Source organism: Xenopus laevis, chromosome 2L (assembly GCF_017654675.1).
Source record: "Xenopus laevis strain J_2021 chromosome 2L, Xenopus_laevis_v10.1, whole genome shotgun sequence".
NCBI classification, from domain to species: Eukaryota; Metazoa; Chordata; class Amphibia; order Anura; family Pipidae; genus Xenopus; species Xenopus laevis.
The window spans coordinates 169217369-169244046 of NC_054373.1; the positions used below are offsets into that span (position 1 = coordinate 169217369).

Here is a 26678-nt window from a genome sequence, read left to right on the forward strand (position 1 = left end):
CAGACCACACTGAGCATGTGCACAGTCTTTGTATTGCAAAGATGTTTAACAAAGTTACAAGATGACAGCCCCCTGCGCCAACTTTGAAAACATAAATCATTTGTTTAATTAGGCTTGTGGTGCAGTAAGATCATGTTTATTTTTAGTATACAAAAGACAGCATTTCTAGCATTATTCTATTTTAGACTGTAGTTCCCCTTTAAGGTATATTACACTAAAATACATGCAATGTAATTGTCCTCCATGGCTATGTTCAGTGCTTGTAGCTGCACATCCAGTAGGACTTCAGCTTTTGAAGCTACTTGTGCCTCTTGGTGGATATTCAAAAAACATATCCAGCTGGTGAGGCCTGAGGCTGCAAACACAGGTGCAAACAAAGGTGGCCATACACAGAGAGATCTGCTCTTTATGCGATGTTGCCAAACGAGCAGATCTCTCCCCAATATGCCCACCTCGAGGTGGGAGATATCGGACTGATCTGACGATCGGATCATAATGCAGGACTATGGGCAGTCGGATCCAGGGACATTGTCAACGAACAGATGCGGCCCTCGATCTGACGGGATTTTTAACCCTGCCGATCGACATCTTGCAATTTCGGCTATATGTTGATCGGGGAATCCCATCGTAGGGCCCCACACATGGGCCAATAAGTTGCCAACTCGGTCTGTTGGCAGCTTTTAACAGCCCGTGTATGGCCACCTTAAGAAAAGGCACCTACAATTGACTTGGGATAAGCTTGTAACAACTTCATCATAGAGGCTACATAACCCAGAGCAAAAACAAAATAACCTCATTTTACCCTTCATCATGAAGTATAGCATGATTCAAGTTGGAAGCCCTTTTATTTAAACCTTGTCCTTCTGAGAAATTGCAGGACACGTCTGGGCCTAAGGTTGATGGTGCTTCTTCAATCGCCTAAACCCCCCTCCCACTCATCTCCTTCATACTACTCTGCAATCCGCTCCCCTCCATGCAACAAGCAAACTGTTTAAGGTACCCGATCCCAGACTTACAAACAGTCTGCAACTAGGGGTAGCCAGACAAAAGTGGTATGTGCCCAGTCAATCAACAGTTCTTCTTTAATATTCCTTCTCCTCAGGCTCCATACAAGCTGTTGGTTCTACAACTGGGCGTATTGTCCTTCAGTAGTGAAATGCACACACTTACATGGCCAAAAATATATTGATGTACTGTATTTGTATCCTCTTACATTAATTACTTCCCTAACCAATCATCTTATCCTGTCCTATGTATTATGGAGTTGTACTGGACACATTTGAAAAGATCCTTGAAATATGAATTGAGCCAGCAAACCCAGCAGCAAGAAGTCTTAAAGCGATTCTGTCAGGATTTTTATAATGTAGTTTTTATTTCTAAATTACACTGTTTACACTGCAAATAATTCACTCTACAGTATAAAACTTCATTCCTGAACCAGCAAGTGTATTTATTTTAGTTGTAATATTGGTGTGTAAGTGCATCTCAGGTCATTTTGCCTGGTCATGTGCTTTCAGAAAGAGCCAGCACTTTAGGATGGAACTGCTTTCCTTCTGGAGCCTTCTGGCTTTCTTACTCAATGTAACTGAATGTGTCACAGTGCGACCTGGATTTTACTATTGAGTGCTGTTCTACCATCTGTTGTTAGGGAGCTGCTATCTGGTTACTCTTCCATTGTTCTGCTGATGGGCTGCTGGGGGGAAGAGAGGGGTGGTATCACTACAACTTGCAGTACAGCAGTAAAGAGTGAACAAAGCAGTAAGGTAACTAGAGGGGGGCTGTGGTGCAGAACGTGCAGCCGGGCCCACCCGCCCCCCTCCGTACGCGATTCTCTCTGCGCCATCAGTGTGGCTGCAGCGGCTCAATCGATTTGCCAGCTGTGGGGGCCCTGAAGGGGTGCGGGCCCTGGCCCAATCGCATCCCCTGCTCCCCCGGTAGTTCCACCACTGGAATGAAGTGTATCAGAGCACAAGTCACATGACTAGGGACAACTGGGAAACTGACAATATGTCTAGCCCCATGTCAGATTTCAAAATTAAATATAAAAAAAAAATCTGTTTGTTCTTTTGAGAAATGGATTTCAGTGCAGAATTCTGCTGGAGCAGCACAATTAACTGATATTTTGAACAAAAAACATTTGCTCCCATGACAGTATCCCTTTAAAGTAAATGTGGTCTTGAAAGGACAATATATAACAATTAATAAATATTTATCATCAATATAAATAAATAGCTTCCTCCAAGGTCTGTGGAGTCCCATAATGGCAATACGGCAGTGACAGTAAGCTGAAAAAAATTCAACTTCAGTATTGCAGAAGATAATTGAACTGAGATATTGAATATTCACTCTTGTGTTCTCCTTTTCCATAGGAATCAAGAAGCACAGAAGTAAGGATTAAGTCATTAATCAGTTCTTTGAAGCATATGGTCTACGAGTATGTCTGCCGCTCACTGTTTAAGGTATGTGGGGAGTTTAGTTTTTAATGATCCGTGTATAAAGCTCAGTGGGTAGCGCTATAGTCGCGAGTTTGATCCCGACCTGGGCATGTTTCCCTGTGGGTTTCTTCTATGTTCCCCTATTTTCTGCTGCACTCCAAAAGCATACAGGAAAAGGAATTGCCTTCTGATTAAAACGACCCTGTAGTGTCAAGTGAACTTGGATGGTAAAATTCACTGGAGCAGTGACTGCTAATCATTATAATGAAGTCAAGAGGATCAAGAGGGCAAATAAAACCCCACAGTACATAGTGGAGTCATTCATCCGCCATTGTCCGTTTGCTTACAGATATTTCACACTGTTGCACTAGCAAAAGCTGCAGCAGCTCAAAATCATATTAGTCTGTTTCTTTCTCTGCTTAGGGATTCTGCTTGTTATTGTTGCAGGCGTATCAAGAGCATTTGAGATATTTTGTCATTCTGAACTTGTGTGTTTGCTGGTACTTCAGCAGTCACATACAGTACAGTAAAAGAGAATGCTTTTACAGAATACATTCCAAAGAGCGCTACTTCTATTCCATTTATATTGAAAAATACTGACCCCACTTATCTAATGGCAGTACTCCTAAAGACTCTGTCACACACGCTGCTTTTCTGCTAGCAGAGAACACGCTGATTCAGCCCAGTGTATGCAGTAACTGGGATCTACTTGTCACCGTGCATTTGGGGCAGTTTTGAGACAGAAAATAAACACCTAAACGGCATCTATTGGCGTTAAATTGTTTCCCACACCAGAGGTGCAGGCTAATAGAGTCCATGTTCCAGTTGGGGGGAACCATACTATGGGTATGAGACCTGTTATCCAGAATGCTCAAGACCTGGGGTTTTCCAGCTGACAGATCTTTCCGTAAATAGGATCTTGATACCCAAAGTCTACTAAGAAATCGTTTAAGAATCAAATAAATACAGTAGGATTGTTTTGCTTCCAATAAGGATTAATTATACCTTAGTTGGGATCAAGTACAAGCTACTGTTTTATTATTACAGAGAAAAAGGAAATCATTTTTAAAAATGTGAATTATTTAATTATAATGGAATATATGGGAGATGGCCTCAGGGTTGGACTGGCCCGGCGGGACACCCGTTGGGCCCCCCGCCGAGCCAGACCCCTTCTCCGGATCTCCTGGTCTGAAAAAAAAAAACAATTGGCAAAGCCGTGCAGCGTTGTGCGGCTCCCTGCGCACATATGCGTCGTGCGGCTCCGTGCACTGAAGCATGCCATGCGGCTCTGTGCGCTCATGCGTGCCTTCTTGTGCACATGTGCGGCGTCGAGTATAGAGGCCAGGGGATCCAGAGGGGGGCCCTGGACAGCGGTCCCGGTGGCCCCTGGGCCCCCCAGTCTGACCCTGGTTGCGGAGCTTTCTGGATAATGGGTTTCCGGATAATGGATTCCATACCTGTTTATAAAAAACGTGGGGCGCACACGTTACTTGATGAACACAGGAAATGACACTATGCAGGCTTAAAAATATTTAGCAGGACTGCGTCCAATTTGTGTTGATATGTATGGACAGTTGCGTTAATTTTGGTGAATTGGATGCAGTTGTGGTAGACACACCGCAATTGTCAAGAGCATCACCCCTTTGTAACCGCAATAGGATTGCTACCTGTCTTGGTCAAAACTGCCTGCCCGGTTTTCCTAGCAGCGATCGGGCATTGTCATAGCTCCGCCCCTGACCACAAATCCACCCACATTACGTCATGGCCTGCCCCCTGCCTGAAGTTAGACAAGCCAAAAGTGTTAAACCTAGACCACAATGATACTGCAATTTTTTTTCACATTGCATTGTGGGGTAAAAAGGAAAGCAGTTGGGCTTGATTTTGCATTTCTCACTGAACTAATATAAATGCAAGTTATACAGTAAATGGCAGTGTGTTAGGAGTTTCCTTAAATGAGAAGGATCTAGGGGTCTTTGTAGATAACACGTTGTCTAATTCTGGGCAGTGTCATTCTGTGGCTACTAAAGCAAATAATGTTCTGTCTTGCATAAAAAAGGGCATTAACTCAAGGGATGAAAACATAATTATGCCTCTTTATAGGTCCCTGGTGAGGCCTCATCTGGAGTATGCAATGCAGTTTTGGACTCCAGTCCTTAAGAGGGATATAAATGAGCTGGAGAGAGTGCAGAGACTAAGTGCAACTAAACTGGTTAGAGGGAGGGAAGACTTAAATTATGAGGGGAGACTGTCAAGGTTGGGGTTGTTTTCTCTGGAAAAAAGGCGCTTGTGAGGGGACATGATTACACTTTACAAGTACATTAGAGGACATTATAGACAAATGGCAGGGGACCTTTTTACCCATAAAGTGGATCACTGTACCAGAGGCCTCCCCTTTAGACTAGAAGAAAAGAACTTTCATTTGAAGCAACGTAGAGGGTTCTTCACAGTCAGGACAGTGAGGTTGTGGAATGCACTGCCGGGTGATGTTGTGATGCTGATTCAGTTAATGACTATAAGAGGGACTTGGATGATTTCTTGGACAGACTTAATATCAAAGGCTATTGTAATACTACATTCTACAAATAGTATAGGGATAAATATAGGGGCAGATTTATCAGAGGTCGAAGTGAAGATTTGAATTAAAAACATTCTAGGGAATATTACAAATTTGATTTGAATTTGAAAAAAAATTAGAAAATTAGAATTTCAAAATTTATCAAAATTTATAATGTACTCTTTAAAAATTTGACCATTCGTCATCTAAAACCTGCCGAATTGCTGTTTTAGATTATGGGGCCTCCTAGAATCCATTTGGAGTCAATTGGTGGACTTTTGGGGGAAAAACTTTGAATCGTACGATTCAAATGCGCTGTTACTACGATTCTTATTTTTCTAATGCGATTGAAAACTGACCTATTCGATCGAAAACTGATTATTCGGCCAAAAAAAAACCTTCAATTTAATTTCGGTTGGTCTTTTTGAATTTTGAAGTTTGAAATTCGACCCTTGATATATCTGCCCCATAGTGTATGTGAGAGGGTGTAGGTATGTACACTGGGGTTGGTTTGGAGGGGATGAACTTGATGGATTTTGGTCTTTTTTCAACCCAATTTAACTGTAACTTGCGGCTGCACAAGTTTTCCGTGGTGATTCGCGCCAGATATTTGCAATTTGCATTCTTGTAAATGAGGCCCACTGTGCTTTTAGGCCAAGTGAACGCTGGAGCTTTATACTTGTGTGCGCTGCCTGCAGGTGTTGTTTCGTTTTGGCAGAATATAATTTCGTGGATTAATTTCTATATACCTGCATCTATATATAATTCTATATATCAAACTGCAGTGGTTCAGAACCCTGTCTGAAGCCCATAGCTTACATTATTTGTTATTTATTAGCAGAGTTAAGAAAGATTCACTACAGAGTAAACCACTCCACTGCAGTAATAGAAATAGTTTTTTTTTGCTTTTTAATTGTCGTAAATGCACAAGAGATATGATCCCATTGAGATGCATACTGTTGCTATTTACTTTGTATTGCATATATTAAAGCCAAGCATTGTATGTATCAATATGTTTTTATTTTGGTGTTGGTGTCAGTAATAATAACTGGGTTTACTTACCAACAGCAGGAAAGTACCTCAGCTCTGAAACCTCTCCTGGATGCTTTTATTTCACATGCCATCGTTCCGCTACTTTCCGCAAAAGACCCAACTCTGCAGTATTTCCTAATCTCAAGGTCTTATTTTTCGGCCTCCCCTGTGTATTTGTTCTGTGTGTCTTTATTTTCCACATTTTTATGCTTCTTCTTATTTGTGCTTTATGCTCCTCACACTTAAGAGTCCAGAGAGAATTCTTTTGTGAGCTTGCGAGTGTTTTGCTTCCCAATGGAGCAATCCAGCGGCAACGGTTTTCTATCACCCGTTTTATAGTGTTGCCTTAAAATGACATTGGCTGTCAAGTGTCGGTCCTTTCTGAAGAAGGACGTCTGTACATCCACAACTTCTTTTTTATTCACTTTTTTATTGTTAATAACAGCACCTCCTCTATTATGAGACCATGTACAGGTATAGGATCGGGAAACCCATTATCCAAAAAGCTCTGTATTACAGAAAGGCTGTCTTCCCAATTTAATCCAAATAATCCAAATTTTTAAAAATGTTTTCCTTTTTCTCTGTAATAATAAAACAGTATCTTGTACTTGATCCCAACTAAGATATAATTAATCCTTATTGGAAGCAGAACCAGCCTATTGGGTTTATTTAATGTTTACATGATTTTCTTGTACATGTATGGGATCCGTTATCCGGAAACCCATTATCCAGAAAGCACCGTATTACGGAAAGGCCATCTCCAATAGACTGAATCTTATCCAAATAATCCAAATTTTTAAAAACGATTTGCTTTTTCTCTGTAATAATAAAACAGTAGCTTGTACTTGATCCCAACTAAGATATAATTAATCCTTATTGGAAGCAAAACCAGCCTAGTGGGTTTATTTAATATTTACATGATTTTCTTGTACAGGTATGGGATCCGTTATCAGGAAACCCGTTATCCAGAAACTACGAAAAGGCCGTCTCCCATAGACTCTATTTTATCCAAATAATCCAAATTTTAAAAAATGATTTCCTTTTTCTCTGTAATAATAAAACAGTACCTTGTACTTGATCCCAACTAAGATAAAATTAATCCTTATTGGAAGCAAACCCAGTTTATTGGGTTTATTTAATGTTTACTGTACATGATTTTCTAGTACACTGGAGGTATGAAGATCCAAATTACGGAAAGATCTATTATCTAGAATACTACAGGTCCTGAGCATTCTGGAAAACAGGTCCCATACCTGTCGACTTAAGGTATGAAGATCCAAATTATGCTAGGATCCGTTATCCGGAAAACTCCAGGTCCCTAGCATTCTGGATAACAGATCCCATAGCTGTACAAAAGTAGCAGAATGCAGCAAGTCTATTGCTAGATTTAATATGAGATGAAACAATGGGATTGTAGAATTCAAGGTCACCTTATCCTTTATATTGCAGGGTAAAAACAAGCCAGTCACAGTTTTAGCATGCAGAATATGCTGCCTGGGCAATTTACCCAGGGATATATCATACCCTCATTGATTTCACAGACATGTGAATGGGAATGTTAACATTTAATGTTTGATAAATTCTTGCCTGAAGCACTCTATTCTGCCTCAGTAACAGTGACATTATTTTCCCTCTTGATACAACGAGGATTACACTGCCGGCTTCCAGAATCGCCAGGAATTGACATTCTTGTCACTATATCTAGACTATATCTGACTAGAGCACATTGCAGTAGATACTTGTGATGGGGAGTAGTGCCTGGGTGCAGGAACAGAAGCTGAGAACAATAAATGATATACGATAGTAAAACCCTCTATTACAGTTTACAAGGATTTTAGAAGTCATTTTGGCGTTCTCTGACCTCTTCCAATAGTGTGTGCATTGCAGTAGTGTGTGCATTAAAGGGTTAGTTCATCTTTAAGTAAATTTTTAGCATGTTATAGAATGGCTAATTCTAAGCAACTTTTCAATTAGTCTTAATTTTTTTTATATTTTTAAAATTATTTGCCTTTTTCTTCTGACTCTTTTCAGCTTTTAAATGGGGGTCACTGACCCCCATCTAAAAAAACAAATGCTCTGTAAGGCTACACATTTCTTGTTATTGCTGCTTTCTATTACTCATCTTTCTGTTCAGGCCTCTCCTATTCATATTCCAGTCTCTTGTTCATATAAATGCATGGCTGCTAGGGTAATTTGGACCCTAGCAACAAGACTGCTGGAATTGCAAACTGGAGAGCTGCTGAATAAATAGCTAAATAACTCAAAAAACACAAATAAATAAAAAAAAAATGAAAACCAATTATAAACTGTCTCAAAATACTCTCTCTAACATTTTTCCCATTAGCTCCTAAGAAAGTGACAGAACTGAACACTGCTGTTTTTAGAATTAATTCCAGGAAAATCTAGGGCAAAAGACTATTGTTTAAATAAAATGTAGACCTTCAGGCTGGGCCACCAGTCCACTGCTTTGGGCACCACCTTAGGTGGGCCAGCCCCACAGTTTGGGAAGCAAAAGCAGTATCACCAAAACATGAAATTGTTTTAGAGGAAAGACAATATCATGTACTCTTACCCTGCAATGGTAAAACGGGTGTGTTTGCTTCAGAAAGACTACTATAGTTTATATAAACAGCAACCATTCAAGCACAGGATACACAGGAGATAACGATAAGTACTACTATAGTTTATAGAAACAAGCTGCTGTGTAGCCACGGGGGCAGGCATTCAAGCACAGGATTCACAGTAGATAACAGATAAGTACTACTATAGTTGATATAAACAAGCTGCTGTGTAGCCATGGGGGCAGCCATTCAAGCACAGGATACACAGTAGATAACAGATAAGTACTACTATAGTTTATATAAACAAGCTGCTTTGTAGCCATGGGGGCAGCCATTCAAGCACAGGATACACAGTAGATAAGAGATAAGTGCCGAAGAATCCCATTGTATACTACAGAGCTTATATGTTATCTGCTGTGTATCCTTTATCATTGATTTCCTTTTAATTGCACTCCAAAGTGACAGACATTCTACATTCAACATACAAGGAAAATATTCACATCAGTTCCTTCTTACGGCCCGCTATGAGACAGCAATTTGGCTGAAGGGCGTGCTTGAGAGATTGGATTTTTCTGATTTAGGTTCCTTTTGTCAATATTCCCTGGAACCACAGAGAGGGACACTTCTTTGATTGCAAAGTAGCAGGCCACATGTGTGAATGATGTTTGAACTACAACCCAAATCAGAGAAAATGACTCAAGACTTTCAAGAGGTCTACTTTGAGATTCGTATAATCATCATTGTTTCACGGACTATTCTCACTTTATCCAAATAATCCAAATTTTGAAAAATGGTTTCCTTTTTCTCTGTAATAATAAAACAGTTGATTGTACTTGATCCCAACTAAGATATAATTAATCCTTACAGAAAGCAAACCCATCCTATTGGATTTATTTATTGTTTACATGATTTTCTAGTAGACTTAAGGTATGAAGATCCAAATTACAGAAAGATCCCTTATCCAGAAAAACCCAGGTCCAGAGCATTCTGAATAACAGGTCCCGTACATGTACTTTTGGGCTTTGTTGGGCTTCCTCCTCCCCTCTTAGTTCTGGTGTAAAGCCTTTGTTTCTTCTTTGCTGTTGCCCATGCAATGAAGGCGTCCTCCACTATCTCAAATTCCACTAAGCTTTAAACCTTTTTAGTGGCTTTTCAAACCAAAAATTCCACAGAAAAAAGCCCATATATATTCTAACTACTACTTTTTTACAAACCAAAATACCCTTTTTGGGTGGAGGGGGAGCAAAAAATATCCTTATGAACTGAACGTTTCATCAACGGGGACAGGGGCATATTTATATTAAGGAACCTGAGGGTCTGTGCCTTGGGGGGTGGCCCTCGGGTGCCTATAAATTAATTTTTTACATTAAAAAATAAAAATCGCCCAGCCTCTTCCACGGATTTCCATAGGAAATCCGGTGAAAGCGCTGGGGGGTGAAAGGTATGGGGCCGGGCTGGTTAGCGGAAGTGATGTCATGCCGCGTGACATCACTTCCGCTACATCAGTGTGTGTGACGTCACAAGCATGATGAGCTGACGTCATGCGCGTCACATAGGCGGTGTGTTTAGGTCCGGTGCCTAGGGCAGTATCGGACCTAAATAAAGTCCTGAACGCGAAAATATTAAATTTAGGGATGCACCGAATCCACTATTTTGGATTCGACCAAACCCCTGAATCCTTCCTGAAAGATTTGACCGAATCCGAATCCTAATTTGCATATGCAAATTAGGGGTGGAAAGGGGATATATTTGACCGAATCCAAATCCTAATTTGCATATGCAAATTAGGGGTGGAAAGGGGATATATTTTTTACTTCCTTGTTTTGTGACAAAAAGTCACGAGATTTCCCTCCCTGCCCCTAATTTGCATATTAGGATTCAGATTCAGTTTGGCCTGGCAGAAGGATTTGGCCGAATCTGAATCCTGCAGAAAAAGACAGAATCCTGGCTAAATCCCGAACCGGATCCTGGATTCGGTGCATCCCTAATTATATTCCATCCAAATTTGCAAAGGATAAGGAAACCCAGCCTTTAGTAAATATGCCAAATGATCTAGCATCAGCATGTAATCAGAGACGAGTTTCCTTGTCGATTCCTAATCAAACGATTTCTGGACACAGATTCACTTGTTAGAGATGTGAAATTGCTACACAACGTTGAATTGCTGCGCTTGTTACCTGTCAAGTCCCACTGAGCTGCTGAGAACTTGTGATTTATCCGTCTTGTAAATACGTGTTGTGTCGATAAGTCTTCCACTCCTCTCCTTGAGTACAATAATTGTAATGTGTCGCCTTTTTTCTGCAGGCCGATCAGCTAATGTTCGCGCTGCATTTTGTCCGTGGAATGCATTCAGAACTTTTCCAGGAAAACGTAAGTCTGGAAGGAATCTTTATCTTCATTGTTTATTTTGTAAATTCACTAAAGCATAAAGACATTATTTCTGTCCTGTTTGTACTTTATACAACCCAACTGTATTTCATGAAAGTTAAAAAAAAAAAACATGTTTGGGGTATAGGATGTAAGACATTTTGCTAAGGGGCATATTTATCAAGGGTCGAATTTCGAATTGAAAAAACTTCGAAATTCGAACATCAAATAGTGTAGTCCGACTGAAGACCAACCGAAATTAAGTTGTTTTTTTTTTTGTCGAATAGGTCAGTTTTCGATTAAATAGGTCTGAATTCAGCCAAATTAAAATCCTACAAATTGAAGGAATAACGCATTCGATCACATTCGATAATTTTTTAATTTTTTTTCAAATTCAAATCGAATTTGGACTATTCCCTAGTCGAAGTACACAAAAAAACAGCTCGAAATTCGAATTTTTTTCATTGAAAATTCACCTCAACCTTTGATAAATCTGCCCCTAAGTGTGCTGGCACTAGCGACCAGCAGATTAAAGGTCCCCATAGACTGTGAATGATCGATTTCAGTGCAATCCGACCAATCTGTCAAATTATCGTGAGATTAGTGGGAATCGAACGATCGCGAATCTTACGATTTTTTGTCCGACATCTGTCAGAAAATTGATCGGCCAGGTTAACAAATTCTTACCGGTCCCAGTGCAATCTATCTATGTTTGCAGGGCGAAGCAGGCAGCTACCCTCAGTTTTCCTGGCAATATCGCTTGAAATGGTCTTTTTAGTTGATGGACAAATCGTACATTTAGGGGCAGATATACTAAGCTCGAGTGAATAATTTGAATGGAAAAAAATTCGAATTTCGAAGTTTTTTTATGGGTCCAATTCGATCGAATCGAATGATTCAAACAATTCGAAGTAAAAATCGTTAGACTATTCGACCATTCGATAATCGAAGTACTGTCTCTTTAAAAAATACTTGGTCTTCATACTTCGCCACTTTAAACCTACCGAGGTGCAATGTGAGCCTATGGGGACTTTCCCCAGCACTTTTTTGCAAGTTTTTTTTGATTGAATAAAAATCCTTCGATCGATCGCTTAAAATCGTTCGAATCGTTCCAAATCGAACACGATTTTTATTCGATCGTTCGATCGAAGCTTTGCGCTAAAATCCTTTGAATTCGATATAAGCTGATGCTACAGGTTTGCTGATTATTAAATTCTGATGCTAATTGCACTGGTTTCTGTGCTGCCATGTAGTAATTATGTGTATTCATTACTAATCAGCCTTATATTGTGACATTTCTATTCTATGTGTACTGTACTTTGCATTTTCCATATTTGATCACAAACACTTATTTATATATATTTATTAGACATGCAGTGCTCTGAAATAGCATTGGAACAAAGTTTTATTGCCAATGCATGGTTATTTTGTATCAGCCATTTATAGCCATTCTAGGACAGGTATGGGACTTATTATCCAGAATACTTGGGGCCTGGGGTTTTCTGGATAAGGGATCTTTCTGAAGTTTGGAGGTCCATGCGTTGTCTTTTTAAAAATTATGTAAACATTAAAAAAAACAAATAGGATTGTTTTGCATTTAATAAGAATTAATCAGATCTAAGTTAAAACTCTTCTTCTCATTGACTTGTATAATATCTTATAGTTCATTGCTAATTAGAATCTTTATTGTACATTACTTGCCTACACTTAGCAATGGATGAATATATGGAGTAACCTATGACATGCTGAAGGCGGCAGCTTTGTAAATGCTAAATGAGGATCTACTGCTCAGCCTGCCTTAGATTATTTTCTTTCATGCTGCCCGTCATCCCTTTACAGTGGAGATAAAATAGATTTATCTTTCATGGCAACGGCAGTGTATCAGAACAGAGCATTCCATTCTTGAGATTTAAGGCTTTAATCCCTCTGCTTTCAGCCCTTCTAGGAAACGTTTGGAACAATCTAAGCACTGCAATAATATTCCTTAATCCTTGTGCTGTTTTATAGTAACCATTTCTGCTATTTCTTTGCATTGGTTTGCATGTTATTGTAATAAAGGGTGGTATACAGTGGGCTAGCTGAACAGCCAGACTAGGTCACACCTTCTAGACTAGTCTCAGTGACTCCTTATCATTTTCACTAGTCACTACTTTGAAGGCTAAGGCTAGGGCCACTCGGGGCTGAAATCAGCTAAATGAAAAATGCTGACTGATTTCAACCCTACCGCAGGCAGTAGCCTCCTCTCTTTTCTGCATTCGTAAGTGCTGAATTGGCTTTGGCGCAAACCGACTCGGCGGGTTTCAGTGAAGAAGGACGAGTCTCTGCATTTTGAGCCGAAACACGAATAAATTTTGAGCTGAAATACGAACAAATTCAATGCAGGAAAAAGATGAGACTACTGCCCACGGAACGGCCAGGGGCGCTCCACCAATGAGGCAAGTTGAGGCACTCGCCTCAGGCGGCAAAAATGCCGCTCCTGGTAACTAAGAGCCGAATTGCCACTTTTTCAACCCGGAAATTCGGCCTTATAGCTCCTTAGTGCTCTGTGTGGACTCAGATCTAGATTTTGAGAGCTACCCTTCTGTGTGCTATAAAATAACCATTTTATTTTTCATGCTTAGGATCTGTTCTTTTATTGATATCAAGGCGGCACAGTTATCCAGAAACGTGTTATCCAGAAAGCTCCAAATTCCCACAGTCTCAATTTTATCCAAATAATCCAAATTTCCTTTTTCTCTGTAATAATAAAACAGTAGCTTGTACTTGATCCCAACTAAGATATAATTAATCCTTATTGGAAGCAAAACCAGCCTATTGGGTTTAATTAATGTTTACATGATTTTCTAGTAGACTTAAAGGAGAACTAACCCCCCCATTAAGAAAAGCCCTTACTTACTACCCTAGATAGTCCCTGCTCCCCCCCACATAGTTCATTACCCCTGAAAGTGTCCCGAGTACACTACTTACATATCGGTGAAGAGTAAGCGCAGTGGAGCTCATGGGCACCATCTTCCGGTTCTTCTATATTCTTCAGGTCCTCTTCCCTTCTGCAGTTTTCAGGCACTTTTGGAGCATGCTCAGTTGCTGCGAACCGAAAAACTGCTCCAACTGCGCATGCGCCAATACGGTGTTCACTTACAGATAAAGACCGAAGATCCAGAAGATGGTGCCCATGAGCTTCACAGCGCTTACTCTGGACCGATATGTGAGCAATGTGTTCGGGACACTTTCAGGGGTAATAAACTATGCGGTGGGAAGCAGGGTGGGGGACTATCTATGGTGCTTTTGGCGGTGCACTTGGGGCTTTTCTTATTTGGGGGTTAGTTCTCCTTTAAGCTATGAAGATCCAAATTACTGAAAGATCTGTTATCCAGAAAACCCCAGGTCCCGAGCATTCTGGATAACAGGTCCCATACCTATACATGAATTCATTGTATGGCTTTTTCTAAAGTGACCTCTTGCACATCTGTAGGCTCAGAAATGAATCATATATACACCTAAGTAGTGGGGGTCATTTATCAACACTGGGCAAATTTGCCCATGGGCAGTAATCCATGGCAACCAATCAAATTGCTGCATTCATTGTTTTTCTTTCAGCTGGCTTTAAAAAGCTAATCACTGATTGGTTGCTATAGGTAACTGCCCATGGGCAAATTTGCCCAGTAATGATAAATGAGCCCCACTATGGGCTCATTATGGTATAATCTATGTCTGTCATATTTCTGTGGATTGGATCATTGTGGAACAGCTGTTATTGATCAGAACTCCAGCACAGTAACATCAGCAGAGATACAGATGTTCTATTGGTTTGTATTGTTGAATGGTCTCTCGTGTTGGAGTGTAAGGAGCTAAATTTCAGCCTCAGCTGGAGAGAAACAGGTTGAATGTCACTGCTTTTGTAGCAATACAATGGACTCTTAGCCATCCGGGGAGAACAGAGAACAGTTTTATGGGACCTGTGACAAGTGTATTGCTAATATATGCATGAATTGAACAACGAGGACCCATGTATTATTATTATTATATGAGTTGTGTTGGCGCTATATAAATACATGTTAATAATAATAATAATAATAGAGATAGGGGATCACAGTTTGTAGATATTTTTGCATATGTTATAAATAAAATAATGCCAATGTAATGGAAAAGTCACCAAACTTTTGAGAAAGGAAAAGCGGTATCGCAGAATCGGCACACAATATTATATTCTCATAGAAATCAGGTTTATTGCCAACACTGTGGAAATTTGATTGAATATCCTGCAAATAGCCAATTATGTGGAAATGTAAGGCCTCCGGTCTCCTTGTGGGATTCACAAGCAGTTTTAATTTGGATTCATTAGCTTTGTAGATTGAGTGAAAGCATTGTCAGTCCTGCTCAGAAGAGGGAGATGTGATCAAGGCCAAGTGCTCTGTCAGCACTACTGTAAGTCACATGACTGGCTGATTGATTGCACCTCTGTGTTGCACATGAAATCTGGAAGCAAAATACCAGAGTTGCACGCTTAAGATTCCTGCAACACAAAGCAGCCGGGGGTTTTTGTCAGTTAAGTACTGTAACAGGTTTAATAAGCCATTCTAATATTAACAGAAACATAATTATGCGTCTAAGCATCTCCCAGAGCCAGCGGGAAGCCTAGAAGTATCAGACATATTTAGGACTTAAATTCCGGTACCTTGTTAAAAATGTTTATTTTACTAAAGGCAAATACAAATGTTATTGTACAATTATATACGGAGCAAATAGGGAATTGAGAATCTGACTTTGCTGAAAAAAAAATTCAGCAGTGAGGACGAAGGAAAGGCTAAAACTAAGTAAGCTTTATCAGAAAGGTCTATATAAATACACCAGTAAACCCTCAAATGAATGCTGCTCTGAGTCCTCTGTCAAAAGAAACATCACATTTCTTTCCTTCTATTGTGTACTCATGGGCTTCTGTATCAGACTTCCTGTTTTCAGCTGAAACCTCCAGGGCTTGGGCTTGAGCATGCTCAGTTTGTTCCTCTCTCTTTCTCCCCCTCCCTCCTGTAATCTGAGCCCAGAGCTATGAGTGAGCAGGGAGAGACTCAGGCAGGAAGTGATATCACAGCAAGCTAATATGGCAGCTGCTATCCTAAACAAACAGAGAGAGCTTCTAGAGCTGTTTACTCAGATATGGTAAAGCATTCTGCAGAATAAATATAGTGTTATAGCTTGTAATATTGTGGCTAATCTATTAGCAATAAACTGCTCGGTAGCTTTCTTTCTCCTTTAAACATTGAGCTTGAGTTGTCAAAACATTGAAAAAGTACCTTTTTGGAGAAATGCATGGTGTCCAATACAGGTATGGGATCTGTTATCCAGAATGCTTGGGACCTAGGGTTTTGCAGATACATTTGGATCTTCATACCTTAAAGAGGTTGTTCACCTTTAAATTGACTTTTAGTATGATGTTGAGAGTGATATTCTGAGACAATTTGCAATTGGTTTTAGTTTTTTTAATATTTGTGGTTTTTGAGTTATTTAGCTTTTTATTCAACAGCTCTCCAAGTTGCTAGGGTTTGTAGGATTCAAATTCCCCTAGCAGCCATGCATTGATTTGAATAAGAGACTGGAATATGAATAGGAGAGTCCTGAATAGAAAGACGAATAATAAAAAGTAACAATATATTTGTAGCCTTAGAGAACATTTATTTTTAGGTGGGGTCAGTGGCCCAAATGAAAACTGCAATGAGTCAGAAGAAGAAGGCAAATAATTAAAAAACGAATGAAAATAAATAATAAAGACCAATTGAAAAGTTGCTTAGAATTAGGCATTCGATAACACATTAAGTTAACTTAAAGATGAACCACCCCTTTAATTCTACTAGAAAATCATGAAAACATTAAATAAACCCAATAGGCTGATTTTGCTTCCAATAAGGATTAATTATATCTTAGTTGGGATCAAGTACAAGTTACTGTGTTATTATTACAGAGAAAAAGGAAATCATTTTTAAAAATTGGATTATTTTGATAAGATGGAATGTATGGGAGACAGCAATTTCGTAATTCGGAGCTTTTTGGATATCGGGTTTCCGGATAAGGGATCCTATACCTGTACAAGCTACTGTTTTATTATTACAGAGAAAATGGAAATCCATTTTAAAAATGTGGATTATTTAAATAATTTGGACTCTATGGGAGACGGCCATTCGGTAATTCAGAGCTTTCTAGTAGACATAAGGTATGAAGATTCAAATAATGGAAAGATCCATTATCCAGAACTCCAGGTTCCGAGCATTCTGGATAACGGGTCCCATACCTGTACTGTTTTATTATTACAGAGTAAAAGGAAATCATTTTTAAAAATCTAATTATTTGAGTAAAATGGGGTCTGATATATATTTATTGGAAGCAGAACCAGCCTAGTGGGTTTATTTAATGTTGAAAAGATTTTTTAGTAAAGCCAAATTACAAAAAGATCCATTATCTGGAAACCCCAGGTCCTGAGCATTCTGGATAATAGGTTCCATGCCTGTAATAAAAGGACAGTTTCCTATACGATGTGGCAGTTTATGTTGGTCCTATATGCAGGCTGAAGTTGAGCCAGGGGTTGTCTTCATTGGACTAATGTAACAAAGCACAGTGCAATTTTGTTAAACTGTACTAATATATTTTAAAGAAGTCTTGAACTGGATAATTAATTTAAGGAGACAATACGGCTTATTTTTTTTTAATTTTATTTTCCCTGTTGAAAAATAAATGCATAAAAGGTAATGCTTTTAACTGTATAATAACTGTTTAACTGTATCAATTTCTAGGAGTGGGACGTATTCACTGGAGTTATAATTGGAGATATGTTCAAGAAATCAGTAAGTAGCACATTCTCTATTCTTTCTTTCTTTCTTTCTTTCTTTCTTTCTTTCTTTCTTTCTTTCTTTCTTTCTTTCTTTCTTCTTTCTTTCTTTCTTTCTTTCTTTCTTTCTTTCTTTCTTTCTTTCCCTTTCCCTTTCCCTTTCCCTTTCCCTTTCCCTTACTCAGCCTTGCTGCTTCACTCTCACACAGTGCCCGTTGCAATAGCAGAGGACCCATATTTTTTCGCCTTGTTTCGCCACGAAAATGCCGCCCATAGACTTGTATGGCGTCAGTGACATTTCACTATCTGGAAATTTATGGCGAAATGGGTCAAATTCGCCAAAGCCTAATCAAATATACAAATTAAGTATCCCCCTAGTTGGGTGATATAATAACAAATACTTAGTTGGCCCCGGTGCAGGAACCTATAGAAACCAATCAGCAGGTGACATTTCCTGGTCCCATGTTTCAGTGTAAATATCTCATAGGTTACTGCCCCTGGGCAAACTTAGCATTTGTTATTATATTATAACCCGTATAGTGGGATACTTGTTTTGTATATTTGTATACAAGGATTTGTGTTGCTTGTTCTATAATGTGAACATTTATGAAATCTAAAGCAACCAGATTAGCTAAATGACATGTTGCCAAGTTATAAGTAATTCAACTGCTCCCTTGCACAAGCCTAGACTTTAGCACGGTGATCTACAATAAGTGGCTTAGGAACATCATGTTACTCACCAACCAATTGGATGTTACCAGGGTCGGACTGGGGGCCCACAAACGAAGGGCCCTTCTGGCAGACCTTAGGGGCCCCCTCCTGACCTCCAATTCCCCCAGCGCAGGTTTATTTTGGTATGGGGCAACCAGGAGAGCAGGTCTGGGCCGGCAGGGGCCCACCGGGTTTTTTCCTGGTGTCTCGTCAGCCCAGTTCGACACTGGGGTCAGATTTATTAAGGGTCGACTTGAAGTTTTTCTAATTTTTATTATGGTCAAAACTGTCGAATTCAACTAGGAAATTATCCAAACTCGATTTTTTTTCAAAAAATTTGAATTAAATTTTCGAGATCTATTATACTCGAATAGTCGAATTTGAATTTGACTATTCGCCACCTAAATCCTGCCGAATTACTGTTTAAGTCAATGGGAGAGGTCCAATTTTGAGATGTTTTCAGTCATCCTGAATTCGAATCTAATTTGATTCGCGTTTTTGGATTGTTTCAGTTTGTTTGCGTTTTAATAATTCGCTTTTATTAATACATTTTGGCAAGTCATATTTCGAATTCTTTCGAATGTAAGGTCGTTTAAAAAAACTCACATGAATTCGAAATTCGACCCTTGATAAATGTGCCTCCCCATGTTACCCCACGGTGGCCTCAAAGCAGGTGCTTATTTTTCGGTTCTTTCCTTGGAGGCAAGTGCTGCAAAAAGGAGCCTCCTGTCTGACAGTCCGCATAGTGGCTACCAAACAGCCAATTGCAGCCCTTATTTGTCACATGCAAGGGAATTTTTTAATGCTTGTGTTTCTCCCCAATACTTTTTTTGTCTGGCTCACTGTTAAAAAAAAAAGTTGCATTATATTGGATCGGCTTAGGTCTACAAGTCTGTAAAATTTGTAAGAGAGCATTGGGAAATACAACTATAACACACACAAAAGCACGCCTGGGGAAGAAAGTTAGCAATTTAATATACTGGGGGGTGCCTAACATATTGTATTTCTTCTCCTTCTAAAATAATTTTTTCCTGAAAGGATTCTCAGAGGACTCTGCGGGAACAGGTCCCATCATGGATTGAACAGGAAAGAGCTTGGGCTGTAGCTCTGCTGAAGGTAGTGCGGTGTTATTTTTGTTTTTTATTTTAGTATATACAGATATAATAATAATCATGTTCATTGTATGGTTTATAAGGCAAGATTGGGTGCATTAAAGGAGAACTAAACCCTAAAAATGAATATGATTAAAACTGTCATATTTTATATGACAGCAGCACAGAGCATGTGCAGTGAATCAGCAGAAAAGAAGATGGGGAGCTACTGGGGCATCTTTGGAGACACAGATCTTTACTGCTAAAGGGCTGTGATTGCCTTGGGCTGGCACAGAAGCCCAAAAAATAATGTACTACACATTTCTAGCTACTTCTTTAGTTAATGGGGAACTATTTCGAAAATTAAAATTGAATATAAGCTTCAGTTCACTGAAATAAGAAGTTTTCTAATAAGAATCAATTAAAATGTATAAGTTTATATTCACTATCCGTCTCTCATCATCTGTTTCTCTTCATTCTCTCTTCATGCAGGAGTTGGGTGTCATTGACAGTTAGATCCAATATATCTTAAAGGGGGCTCCTTTTGCCTAGAAGATGTATTAGAGCTCACTATTAAAATGACTAGACATCGTGTCTCTCTACATGCAGAATTTGTGCAAAAAAAAAGTTATTTTGTTAGCTTTTTTTGGACTGGAATCAGTTATTTGAGTGAACTCTAATTCATCTGCTAGGAAAGGAAGCCTCCCAAAAGATAAATTGGATCTAACTGTCGATGATTATCTGACACCCAACTGCTGCATGAAGGCAGAATGAAGAGAAACAAATGCTGAGAGAGGGATAGTGAAAATAAACTTGATTATTTCAGAAATGATGCCGAATATTTAATCGATTATATTTAGAAAGTTTCTTATTTTAGTATGACGAAGCTTATATTAAATTTTCATGTTTGCTATAGTTCCCCTTTAATATTTATTTCTCCTTTAAGGAGGTTCTACACGGTAAAAATACAAATGTTCAGCCATTGTATCTATATTGTCCGAACAGAACCTGGTCTCTTGTGTTCAAGATACATATGATATTGTATACATATGATATTGATGACTAGCCCCCAAAAGCCCTACTAGATAAACTAAAAGTACAGGTATGGGATCCATTATCCGGAAACCAGTTATCCAGTATGCTCTGAATTATGGAAAGCCCGCCTTCCACAGACTCCATTATAATAAAATAATCCAAATATTTTAAAAATGATTGCTTTTTGTTTGTAATAATAAAACAGTAGCTTGTACTTGTCAAACTAAGGTATAATTAATCCTTATTGGAAGCAAACCCAGACTATTAGGTTTATTTAATGTTTACAGGATTTTCTAGTAGACTTAAGGTATGAAGATCCAAATTCCAGAAAGAGCCGTTATCTGGAAAACCCCAGGCCTCGTGTATTCTGGATAACAGGTCCCATACCTGTGTATGTATGTATGTACGGATATCATCCTAACTAGAAATGGTGTTGGATTTTCAAAAGTGCAGACTAAATTACCACTGTCTGTAAATGCTTGTATGGCATTTTGGTGTCTGTGCATTACTGGTCCTTTAAATGAAAGGGAAACATTTTGGTAGTGAAAGATTTCTGCTTAGTCATATTTTCGTTGCAAAAACGTATATATGTAAGCATTCTATAAATGTTATCTCATTTCTCATGCTGTCTAGCATAATTTATTGTCTAATTAAAATTAATATGCGTTTAAAACCACTTGCACGTGAGCTGTGTGTTTTATCTTCTAGACGACTCTCCCGGCACTTTATCAGAGTCTGAGCCTTGAAGATTCCAATCTGTGGAATAATTTCTCAAAGAGCTCAGCATGCGAGCAAGAGTTCCCGGTTGCCATTGCCAAGAAACTTTCCTTGTTTCAGCAGGTACTGATAAATGATTATATACATGGTATAATATAATACCGCTATTGCTGACATATCACTTCCAGCATCCTGCCCTTACTAGCCTAGCTTGATTGCTGGGTGCTAGAGTCATAATTCTGCAATAGCAGGTGAAATGGCTTAAAGGAAGGAGAAGGAAAGGCTAAAACTAAGTAAGCTTTATCAGAAAGGTCTATATAAATACACCAGTAAACCCTCAAAGTAATGCTGCTCTGAGTCACAGCATTTCTTTCCTTCTATTGTGTACACATGGGCTTCTGTATCAGACTTCCTGTTTTCATCTTAAACCTCCACGGATAGGGCTTGAGCATGCTCAGTTTGATCCTCTCTCCTTCTCCCCTTTTCCCCCTCCCTGCTGTAATCTGAGCCCAGAGCTATGAGTGAGCAGGGATAGACTCAGGCAGGAAGTGATGTCACACCAAGTGAATATGGCAGTTTCTATCCTAAACAAACAGAGAGAGTTTCTAGAGCTGTTACTCAGGTATGGTAAAGCATTCTACAGAATAAATATAGTGTTATAGCTTGTACTATTGTGGCTAATCTATTGACAATAAACATCTTCGGTACCTTTCCTTCTACTTTAAAGAAATACTGTCACCAGAAACTAAGCCTTTTTACATCTAGCATAGCCTTGTCTTTACATGTTATTATACATTTTTGCAAAAAAGGCATATGCTTGATGGTTTTACATAACCTATATGATCCCCATGTTCCTTTGAGGAGGCTGCCATATTAGTGTAGCAATACTCCATTAGCATTAGAAACTGTAAGGCTGAGAAGAGACAGTCAGATTTAGGAATTTCAGGTAATAATTACTTACAGTACATCAGCAGTCCAATCCACAAAAACCATCAACCTGACCTATGGGTAACTTTTAATGTACATTAAGATTTTGAAGAGTAGTGTTTTAGTGTCAGTATCACTTTAAAGGGGTTGTTCCCCTTCCAACACTTTTTTCAGTTCAGCTGGTTTCAGATTGTTATCGAAAAATAAAGACTTTTTCCAATTACTTTCTATTTTCTATGTGTGACCGTTTTTCTAATATTGAAGTGTAAAGTGTCATTTTTCCCCTTCTAAAGCAGTTCTGGGAGGGAGGGGGGTCACCGACCCTGTAAACTGTTCTAAATTGATACATTTAGTTGATACATTTCTTATCTTTGTCCCTGCTGAGCAGAATCCCTGAGTTTCATTACAGGCAGCTGTTAGAATTGATGCCATTATCGCTAATACTCTAGAGGTTAAAGAGTAAAGTGTAGTTTTTCCCCTTCAAAAGCAGTTCTAGGAGGGAGGGGGTCGCCGACCCTGTAAACAGTTATAAATTTATACATTTAGTTGATACAATTCTTATCTTTGTCCCTGCTGAGCAGAATCCCTGCGTTTCATTAAAGGCAGCTGTTAGAATTTATACGATAGGCGCTAATACTCGAGAAGAAAGAGTAAAATTTAGTTTTTCCCCTTCTAAAGCAGTTCTAGGAGGGAGGGGGTCGCCGACCCTGTAAACTGTTCTAAATTGATACATTTAATTGATACATTTCTTATTTGTCCCTGCTGAGCAGAATCCCTGAGTTTCATTACAGGCAGCTGTTAGAATTGATACAATAGTTGCTGATACTCTAGAGAATAAAGAGTAAAGTGTAGTTTTTCCCCTTCTAGAGCAGTTCTGGGAGGGAGGGGGGTCACGACCCTGTAAACTGTTATAAATTGATACATTAATTGTTGATAAAATTCTTATCTCTGTCCCTGCTGAGCAGAATCCCTGAGTTTTATTAAAGGCAGCTGTTAGAATTGATACAATAGTTGCTAATACTCCAGAGATACTGCTGAGAAATGTATCAACTAAATGTTGTAACAGTTCAGAAACTGCACCTGAATTACTGAGCTGCCAGACTCAAACACCAGAGACACGAACATTCAACTTTAAACTTAGATTTTGGAAAAATGGTAAAAAATAAAAAACTTAAAGCAATTGAAAAAAGTCTTTATTTCTGGAAACCAATTTAACTGAAAAAGTGTTTGGAAGGTGAACAACCCCTTTAAGGGAGAAGGAAAGACATAATCATTGGCATTTTATCCCCCCCCCCCCCCAGTTATTGTAAACAATTACCTGAGACTTCGGGCCAATAGTGATGTTCATTGAAAACTTCACTGTCCCAGGGAACTACTGTAGTAATATCCAGGCAAAACCTTCCTCTTTTTGGATCCTCTTTATGGCCCTGGCGGTTGATTATGCATTTCCACCCTTTTTAAGCTGGCAATAGACATACTGTTTTCCTTACAAATTTCCTGGGCTGACAATTCTGACCCATATCTACAAATATCGATGGGCAAATTTGTCGAAACGCGAATTTTGATGCCAACGACAATTTGCTGGCGTCAATTTTGATACCGGCAACATTTGACTCACATTAAAGTCAATGGGCGTCCATTTAATTGTTGCCTGCATTAGACTCCTGTCCAGGGCTGCTGTCCAGGATCCCTCTCCGGGCCCCCTACTGCGACTGTGCGAAAGGAGCCAAACACATGCGTGAACGGCGCTGCGTGGCGCCGTAAATTGTTTTTTTTTGTAGGGCCTGGAGATTGGGGAGGGGCTCTGGCCCGTCAGGGGCCCATGAGGCCATGGCCCACCAGGTTTTTTCCCGGTGTCTGGCCAGGCCAGTCCGACCCTCTGGATATCCATTGATTCATGCAGTTTTGAAAATATCATCTGCCAATGTACCATGTCCATGAGTATATGGGGCATCAGCAGAAGAGGAAATGCAGCTCTGGTTCACTTTCTACACTTTCTCATCATCAAGTCATCGACAGAAATATCTGAAAACCTCTAAAACCCAGATTCAAAGAAAGATCTTCCAGTTGTAAAAGTTACATCTGCCATTGACTTCTACATGTTTTCTAAAGGTTTCACAACTAGGGCATTACGGGGGGGGGGGGGGGGCACATATACTTAGGTCGAGTGAATGAATAGAAGAAAAAATACTTCGAATTTCAAACGTTTTTTTTGGCTACTTCGACCATTGAATTGGCTACTTCGACCTTCGACTACGACTTTGAATCGAATGATTCAAACTAAAAATCGTTTGACTATTCTACCATTCGATAGTCGAAGTACTGTCTCTTTAAAAAACTTTGACCCCCTACTTCGCCAACTAAAACCTACCGAACATCAATGTTAGCCTATGGGGAAGGTCCCCGTAGGCTTTCTAACAAATTTCTGATCGATGGATTAAAAACCTTTCGAACCGTTCGATTCTAAGGATTTAATCGTTCGATCGAACGATTTTTCCTTTGATCGTTCGATCGAACGAATTGCGGTAAATCCTTTGACTTCGATATTCGACAGTGTCGGAACTACCGGGGGGGCAGGGGGTGCGAGCGGACCAGGGCCCGCACCCCCTCAGGGCCCCCCGGCAGCCCGCTCGCCACTGGAATCCGCCGTGTATGTAGGGGGGCGGGAGCCCAGCTGCGCATCACGCACCAGGGCCCGCCCCCCTCTAGTTACGGCACTGATATTCGAAGTCGAAGGATTTAACTTCGACAGTCTAATATCGAGGGTTAATTAACCCTCGATATTTGACCCTAAGTAAATGTGCCCTGGGGTGTCTTGATTTTGTTAGAACTGTGGTGCAGTGAAACCTCAATTTTACATCCCATGATTTTAAGTTTCCCCTTATTTTACAATGTTGTTTTTTGGTCCCACCTATATATTATGCAGAATACTTTTCCCTAAATTTAAAATTTTCCTGGTTTTTCCCCTGAAAAACCTAAAATGGGGGTTCTACTGTATTTTATTCACTGACATGTATGAGAACTGTGCTATTTTATTCATTGAGTTCATTGATTTACATGTATTTATGTATTATTTTTTTCTGTCCCAGCTTTTAGTTGTCCAAGCAATCAGGCCGGACAGACTTCAGAGTGCAATGGCCTTATTCGCATGTAAAAACCTTGGTGAGTAGTGCTATACTGCTTTCATGCAATCATTATCTACTATAGCAGGCCTATTTATTTTTTGAGACCACGACTAAACTCCCTTTATCTAAAACTACAAATGTCATGACATTTATTAAAAAATCCGAATAAAGCAATAAAAAGGGACATTTTCTAGTTGTCGCACAATAACAACGACTTTCTCGTATTGTCGCACAAAAGTCAGCATCAAAAATATCTCAAAACCTCTAAAACCATGAATCAAAGAAAAATCAAAAGTATTTTTGGTTTCAAAAAAAATGTGGCTTAATAAATTGGCCCCGTATAGAGGCAGTTCACAGCCATGTTTAACATAAGTGCAATGAATAGGGCTTGTGCTGAACATTTTTCTTACCTATTGTTTCAATTATGAAAAATGTAAAATCATTTCCATTTATCAAAGATCAAATTTTAGAGTTTTAAAGAGCTTGAATGAACTCAAACTCAAAACTCGAATGGTCTTTGATTGAAAGGGGTGGTTCAACTTTTAGTTAACTTTTAGTGGCCAATTATAAGCAACTTTTCAATTATTTATTTGTTATAGTTTTTTTAATTGTTTAACCCTTTTCTGATAACTCTTGACAGCTTTCAAATCGGGGGTCACTGACCCCTTCTCAAAACAGAGGCATTGTAGAGCCACTTATATATTGTTATTGCTATTTTTTTTTCCTCATCCTTCTAATTAGGCATCTCCTATTCAGATTCTGGTCTTTTATTCAAATCAATACATGGTTGCTAGGGTAATTTTATGTTTATTATATTATATTTGCCTTCTTCATCCAACACTTTCCAGCTTTCATATGGGGGTCACTGACCCAAACAAATGTTCTTTTAGTCTACAAATATATTGTTATTGCTACTTTTTATTACTCATCTTTTTATTCAGGCCTCTCCTATTCATATTCCAGTCTCTTATTCAAATCAGTGCATGGTTGCTAGGGTAATTTGGACCCTAGCAACCAGATGACTGAGATTGGAGAGCTGCTGGATAAAAAGCTAAAAAACCCAAAAATCACAAATAATAAAAAATGAAAACCAATTTCAAATTGTCTCAGCATATCACTCCCTACATCGTACTAAAGGTTCACTCAAAGTTGGAGAACCCCTTTAAGAAAAAACTCAAAACCTAGTCAAATTGATCGAGTTTTCGGCCAAAACCCTCCGGAAAAAAACCCTCTAATATCATGAAGGCTATTAACATCTTCAAATGGCTCATGGGACCTCTGCCATTAACTCCTACATGACCTCGAC

General features: G+C 39.2%; 1 protein-coding gene across 2 annotated transcripts in view; it reads left to right on the top strand.

Moving 5' to 3' along the window:
• Nucleotides 1–26678, top strand: part of dync2h1.L (dynein, cytoplasmic 2, heavy chain 1 L homeolog) — a 248690-nt gene that overhangs the window by 122723 nt on the left and 99289 nt on the right. For both annotated transcript variants that reach the window (XM_041582681.1, XM_041582682.1), the window contains 6 exons: nt 2370–2459; nt 10887–10952; nt 17732–17782; nt 19516–19593; nt 21312–21443; nt 25337–25409. In XM_041582681.1, coding sequence (XP_041438615.1) covers nt 2370–2459; nt 10887–10952; nt 17732–17782; nt 19516–19593; nt 21312–21443; nt 25337–25409 — 490 coding nt within the window. The remainder of the gene's footprint in view (nt 1–2369; nt 2460–10886; nt 10953–17731; nt 17783–19515; nt 19594–21311; nt 21444–25336; nt 25410–26678) is intronic.